The sequence below is a fragment of the Indicator indicator genome, chromosome 16 (assembly GCF_027791375.1).
Source record: "Indicator indicator isolate 239-I01 chromosome 16, UM_Iind_1.1, whole genome shotgun sequence".
NCBI classification, from domain to species: Eukaryota; Metazoa; Chordata; class Aves; order Piciformes; family Indicatoridae; genus Indicator; species Indicator indicator.
In genome coordinates this window covers 23,549,202-23,556,176 of record NC_072025.1, presented here as the reverse complement: position 1 = coordinate 23,556,176, position 6,975 = coordinate 23,549,202, and the positions used below count along the sequence as shown (strand labels likewise).

The window sequence follows — 6,975 nt, the reverse complement described above, 5'->3', positions numbered from 1 at the left end:
ATAACCTTTTTGATGATTCTGCCATTGCTGTTAGAAAGGCATCTTTGGGATTTGCCCTGAGAAGGCCTGGGTAGAAAGAAAGCTTTGTGTGTACCTGCAGTTGTGCACCTCCTGTGCTTTTTTTCCATTCTCCCAAATCTTAACATGGTAAAAAAATAAACACTGATGTTTAGGAAACTCAAAATGTCTGTTTTTTGGTTCCAGGTGTTGGTATAAAAGATGAGGCTGAATGAGAGCCGGACAAGATCCTTCCAGGCTCCTGTCACCATCCAAGCATACCCGGGCAGGCAGGTGTATGTGTTCCCCAGGGGCTGCTCTGATTCGGAGGAGTCCTCAGAAGACGAACTCCATGTTACAGAGCTGCGGCTGAGGGGCAGGGAGCAGCAGCGATGCAGCACAGCACGGGACAGAGACGGGGATGTGGTGCTTCTGGAACGAGAGCTTATGGAGGATGATAATCTCAACAAGCTAGCCCTGCAGTATGGTTGTCAAGTAAGAGCTATCTCTTTTTGTCTGGGTTTAGTTCCTTCAGAGGTATTTTACCTGTAGCTCTTTCTGGAACTTCAGGAAAGTGTTCTGTTCTCTGATAGATTTGATGCCTGGGTGTTTCATGAATGGTCGATGTCTGGGTAAAACTGAGCTGGAGAAACGCAAAAGAAACCAAAACAAAAAGAGTTCTTCAGTCAACAAACAGCCTAGGAAGATACTGTCAACCCCACGCCCTGCATCACCTGCTTCCCTGGATAATTTGTGTGACTAAGTGCAGTGTAGCAGTCATGGTTTGTACTTAAGTGAGGACAAACAGCAGGAAGCTGAGTACAGAAGGGAGGGTTAGAGCTCTGCTCACAAGGAGCATACATTTCTTGAAGTAAACTGAACAGTACAAAGAAATGCCACTGCAGTGGGGTCTTGCTTTGCGGGGGTTATTTTTTTTTTTTTTTTGAAAGGTATGAGCTTAGGTATTGTAAGGAAGGTCTAAATCTAATGGGGGTGGACTTGGAAAATAGGAGATGGCCAAGTGCAGTCACAGAGTCCAGGTGCAGACTGTGGATGTGGGCTGTGGTTGTTTGCTGCCATACGGTGTGTGCAGCTCAGCCATCTGCAGGCACTGCCTGTGTACCCTGAACTGTCTGTAGTTGCAACGTTCTACAAAGTACATTTTCTTTGTTCCAGAGCAGAGAGCTTTATAGCAAAGCTGTTGAGAAGTTTAATTACCTGATCTGAACATTAGAAGTAGCTCATTGTTGAGCAGTTCAAGCTGTATTTTTAGAGCCTCCTTTATCTTCAAGCTAGATTGTGATTTAAAAGTTCCATGATGCAAACAATTGGACAGTGCCCTGGATGGGATAATGACATGGTCCTGCCTCAGCTGCTGCAGTAGGATTGCAGCCTGTCTTGCCTAACAGCACAACAGCTGCATAGTGCAGCTGAAGCAAGAGGGCTTAGAGGAATTGCTACAATTCCTCCCCTTCCATTCCCTTAGAAACAAAAACAAACCAAAACCGAAACCCTGCTAGGTTCTGCTGACGAGCCTGATGCATGTGAAGAAGCTGCTCTGGTAGGACTTGAGTAGGCCTTGATTGATGCTAGTGGAGCCTGAGAACTCAGAGCTGCAGCTCATCTCTAAGCAGCAGCATTTGTGTCCTTACTGCCATTTACACAGAACTGCAGGAGTTCAGGGAACTCAGAGGAAGAATCTGCACAGCTCTTGGTTTATGGCATAAAAAAATCATGCTGTGCCCTCTGTACTGTACCTCAGGGGAACTCAGGCCTGTCTCCACCATGACTGTTCATCTGCCTTCTCTGCTGCCAGAGACCTTTAACTTCAAGCAGGCACAGGTGGATCTGCTCTGCCTGCCCTGCTGAAGGCTGCTGGGCTTGTCTAGTTGGGAAAGCAGGCTGGCAGGGAGAGACCAGATAGTCAGTGTTTTCCTCCCACAGGAAAAACAAACAAACACTGTCTGACTGCCTCCCTCCCTTCCAGGAAGGACACTTATGACTTGGCCCAGATAAAGTGAAGAGGTACAGGAATCCTTATTACTAGAGATTTCTGTATCTGTTTACAGAGCATCACTTTTAAGTTTTCACAGAATTACAGAATGGTTTGGGTTGAAAGGAACCTTAAAGATAATCCCCTGCCATGGTCAGGGACACCTTCCACTATCCCAGGTTACTCAAGGCCTCATCCAACCTGGAATCCCTCCAGGGAAGGGGCGTCCTCAGCTTCTTTGGGCAACCTGTTCCAGTGTTTCACCACCCTCACTGTATAGAATTTCTTTCTAATATCCAGTCTAAATCTCCCCTCTTCCAGCTCAAAGCCATTCCCCCCTATCCCTACCCCCTATCACTACAAGCTCTTGTAAAAAATCTCTCTCCAACTTTCCTGTAGGCACCTATAAGGTCTTACCAGAGCCATCTCTTCTCCAGGCTGAACAGCCCCAGCTCGCTCAGCCTGTGCCCATATGGGAGGTGCTCCAGCCCTCTGATCATCATCATGCCCTTCTCTGGACCCTCTCCAACAGTTCAGTGTCCTTCTGGATGCAATGCTGCAGATGGGGTCTCATGAGAGCAGAGCAAAGGTGCAGAGTTGGCTCCTTTGTCCTGCTGGTCCTGCTTCTTTTGATGCAGCCCAGTATACGGTTGCCCTGTGAGCTGCAAATACACATCGGTGGCTCATGTCGAGTTTTTCATGAGCTGAAAACACCAAGTCTTTCTCAAGACTGCTCTCTAAATTTTCATTTTGTTCTACCCACACAATTAAGCGGCTTCTGAAAGGCTACCAGGACATCAATGAGGAAGATTTGTAGCCACAAATATATGTGACTATGTTCAAAAATTCCAGGATGAGCTTCTCCTTGAAATCACTGAGAGTTTAATCATTGGTTTCAGAATGGTCAGGGCCTGCTTGAGATGGGGATATGTTGCACAATGCAACAGATAGCTGTGTGTGTGCTACAGGTAACTTGGCAAGAGGTGCAAAGCACTTCAAAATTGTCATTTTTACTGTTACTGTTCATAGTCTTGGCCTGCTTTTGGCATTTTTCTTAGCTGGGACAAGGGGAGCTCGCTGCAGCCAAAAAAGGGAGTACACAAAATAGCCTGGATGGCTGCACCTACAGCTCTCGCATGCTTCCCATCAGCTTTGTTTGTTGTTTCTGCGTGAGCACTGCTCCACTTTGCGTTTCTGGAGCCTTAGCACAACACTGCTCTGTTTGATTGCAGACACTGCAGGGGATATTTACTGTCCCTCTAATTTGCTTTCATTAGAACAAATCCAAAAGTTGAAGTACCACCTCCATTAGCAGGCTTTGCATGAGATGATTGTTATTTCATATGAAATTGTTTTGTGGGGTTTAAGCCCTGATGTTATGTTGGGGCAAGCTGTGAGGAGCCTGAACCAGCAACTGAGGATTCCTTTTACCTCAGGGAGACCAGATTAGGATCTAGGATTAAATGTCCCATTTTCAGATTTCTCAGGCTCCACAGATTAGCCTTCTCATCTCTGCTTTCAGCAGAGTCATTCTTTCTGGCTGTGATGTAGCAGACTGGCCACCTTTCAGACACTGCATGGCTGGTGAGTTTGATGCGTGCTTCCCTGAGCATCTGTACAGGCTGGAAGATGGATCCATGGAGCAGAGTCACTGCAGCTTCTCTCTCCTGTGGCCCACTGCATTGTCTCCACCTCTGACTTCCTCTCAGGGTGGGAGGACAGCCTGCTGTACTCTGGGCACCTCCTGTGCTGCTGGAGGGTGGCAGCAACACAGCCTGCAAGTAGCCCTGAACATCTGTAGCCCTGAACATCTGTAGCAGAGGAGGTGTTGAAGCTCCTATCCGGTGTATCTGCGGATTGTCTTTTAAAGGAGACTTTGCCCTGAGTTATCAGGGCTGTTGCTGCTGTTGGTACTTAACACATTTGCTTTCTTGGTTTTAGTTCACCAGTTTCAGCGGTGGCCTCCAGGTTGCGAGGGTGCAGCAGTTGCACAGTAACTCACTCCTGTCTAAAGGCAGAAATCACATTTTCTCTGAGACTGCTGTCCTCATGCTGGTGCTCCTGTATAATACTATGGAGGGGGTGAACCTGTTGTGGTGTCTTTCTCCTTGGTTTGGGGCCTTGGTGTTTCCTTTGGTTTGTGTCTTCCACCCTTTCCCTTGGCTCTTTCCCGTCTCCTTGTCTGCTCTGGAGATCTCCTTGCACACACTGACAATCCTGTTCCTTTTCTTTTACAGAGGATTTAGGGTACCTGAGAAGTTCATGCACTTAGTTACTGGGTGGTTGTGAGTGGACACTGTATTGAGCTGTCTTCTCTATATTTAAGATTAAATGAAACATTGCCTGGCCTTTGTCATTCCTTTGACATCAGCTGTCCTTGTGCTTTATGCTGTAGGTAGGGTTTGTTCTTTCTTGCTCCTCTTACTGCTTTCTGCATTACCAGTCTGGGTGGGAACCCCGGTCACAGGTGGCAACCCCACAAGATAATCCCAGCTGCAGGGAGTTTATTGCTGTAAGCACCTCAGCAGGAGCAGCTACCAGCAGTGAGCTGTGGGGAGCTGCTGTCCTGCAGGAAAGGGGTGGTGCTTGGGAAAGGAGCAAAGGACACTGGTGCCAATGTGGGAGGTGGGAGGGATGCTCACCTTCTCTCTGCCAGGCTGTGGCCATGCTTTCAGAATTCCTGAGATGGAGCTCTTCACTCTGATGTCACCTTCTGAAGGGTTCTGCCTATTGGTGCTGATGTCTGTTTGCCTTGAACAGTCACAGTTTAAGATATGAAGACTTTTACAGAGGATCTGTTACAAAGGCTTTGCTTTTTAACTTGCATTAGTGAGAGAAAGGAAAAAGAGCAAGAGGAAGGAAAAACAGTTAAGCAAAATACAGCATATGAAAGGTACAAGAGTGCTACAGGAGGTTGTAGATTGGTTTAGGAGGGGACTGTCTCTATCCTGCAGGACCTGGAGCAGCCCTGAAGCAACTGGGGCATCTCGGTAAAACACCAAGCCACGGCTTGCTTTTTATTTTTAGACACTGGTTGCTTGCACACTTTCTGCTGTAGTGCTGGGTTGTCCTGTGGTAATATTGGTGTCCTTTTTTGGGTTCTGTAGGTTGCAGATATCAAGCGTGTCAACAACTTCATCCGGGAGCAGGACTTGTATGCGCTGAAGTCCATCAAGATCCCTGTGAAGCCCCACGGGCTGCTAACGGAGAATGGCAGTGAGCTACGGCCACTGCTGCCTGCGCCCTCTCAGACCAGCCTGATGCTGGTGGACCTGCTGGAGCCTGAGGACACTGCGAGCAGTGTGGCTGACAGCAGACAGCTGAGTGACTACTTCAAGGGGATTGACAAGAGCATCCAGGATGTGGTGCAGGCAGAGGTCCAGCTGAACACAGAGTATTGCATGGACACACTAGAGCGGCCGCTGCCCCAGTCAGAGAAGCAGGAGAGCAGCAGTGGTGCAGACTGTGGAATCCAGTGGTGGAATGCTGTTTTTATTATGCTCCTGATAGGAATTGTCCTGCCAGTATTTTATATCATCTACTTTAAAACACAAGGCCTGGTGGCCCATACCTCCAATGCAACACTAACCTCAAATATTTCAGCAGATGGAGTGGAAGGGAAATTACCACAAAGCTCAGTTGTAGAAAAAAAATCCTGAGGGAGGCAGACAAAATCAGCCTCCTCTCCGGGCACTGAAGCCCCTGTGCTGTGACTGACTTGAGTAATTCAGGGGGATAACAGTGCAAAACGTTTTTATTTTTTTAAGTAGCTGATGTTGTCATCCTGCCTGACAGTGAGGTGATGTGATTTATATGGCAAAATGAGGATGCTTTGTTGCTTACAAAGCTCACCAGGCAGCTGGCTTAACGTTAGTGAACACTGCTGACGGAAGAGTATTTTTTTGTGGTGGTTTATCCACCTTGGTTGCTTCAGGTGTTTCTTAATGCCTTGTCTGAGAAACAGGTCTTTTGCTACTGCACTGAAGAGTGCACTGTGACTGAAAAGTTGGGAGTTTTTTGTAGTTCAAGAAAATCCTTTTTGCTTGGAGCAAAAGCAAGGACTCTTGCTGAGCAGTCATTTCTTCCTCTCACAGACCTCGGCAGTTTTGGCAAACCTGACCCTAGAGTGGTGAGTTCCAGTGCATTAGGCTAGGTGTATCATGGCACCAGGACACTGCCAGCACCTCGACTTGACAGCCTGTTGCACAATTGTTGATGCTGTGTCTATTAGGGTGCTTCAAGCCCACTCCAGGAAGGGTGAGCCCAGGCCTCTTTCCCTCAATGGAATCCATCCAGTGTCTCTGCAGGCAGAGAGCACTGCTCAGTCAGACTTCAGTGTCACTACAGGTGGCCAGGGTGTTGGAGGAGGTGAGTGTAGCTTGTGGTGTGTAGTACACACTTCTTAAAATCTCCTCTGTTGGAGGTGTGTGTGTGAGGGATGTTCTAGCCAGTATTGCCTTTTTAAAAAAATAATAATCCATAATGCACCTCACACACTCAATTTCAGTCATGGATTGGAGTTTCCTTGGGTGTAGTCTTCATGTGATAGAGCTCATTTAATTTGCAAGGCCCAGGAAAGAAGCAGCCCTGCTTTACCTTAGTGAAGCTGCTGTTCGGTGTTTCTGCTGCCATTGGTATTGGAAAGCTTCTGAGTGCATAGGAAAGAGCAGTAGCAGGGGGGAGGCTGGTGGTGTGCCAAGATGCTAGTACACCTGCAGTCTGTGCTGGTCATGACAAGTCAGGAACCACCATGTGCTAGAGGTGAATAGGAAAGGGGGCCGGGGGGAGCTTTGCTGTGGAGAAGCATTTGCCTCAAAAAATTCATGAAGGCCAGGGACTGTGGACAGAGAGAACCACCCTTCTAGAATTAAACACTAAGGGATGCTGAGCACAGTTATGTGACACCTGGCTGGCCATAGGGTGATGCGAGCAGCCAGCTGGGAGCACCTCAGTGGTTCAGGAAGGCTGCCAGCCCTTGGCTTGTC

General features: G+C 47.9%; 1 protein-coding gene across 1 annotated transcript; it reads left to right on the top strand.

The window, feature by feature from the left end:
• Nucleotides 1–219: 219 nt before the first annotated feature.
• On the top strand, nt 220–5,649 carry LYSMD4 (LysM domain containing 4). Its single transcript, XM_054388190.1, has 2 exons — nt 220–492; nt 5,098–5,649. The coding sequence occupies exons 1-2, from the start codon at nt 220–222 to the stop codon at nt 5,647–5,649; spliced, it is 825 nt and encodes a 274-aa protein (XP_054244165.1).
• Nucleotides 5,650–6,975: the final 1,326 nt, after the last annotated feature.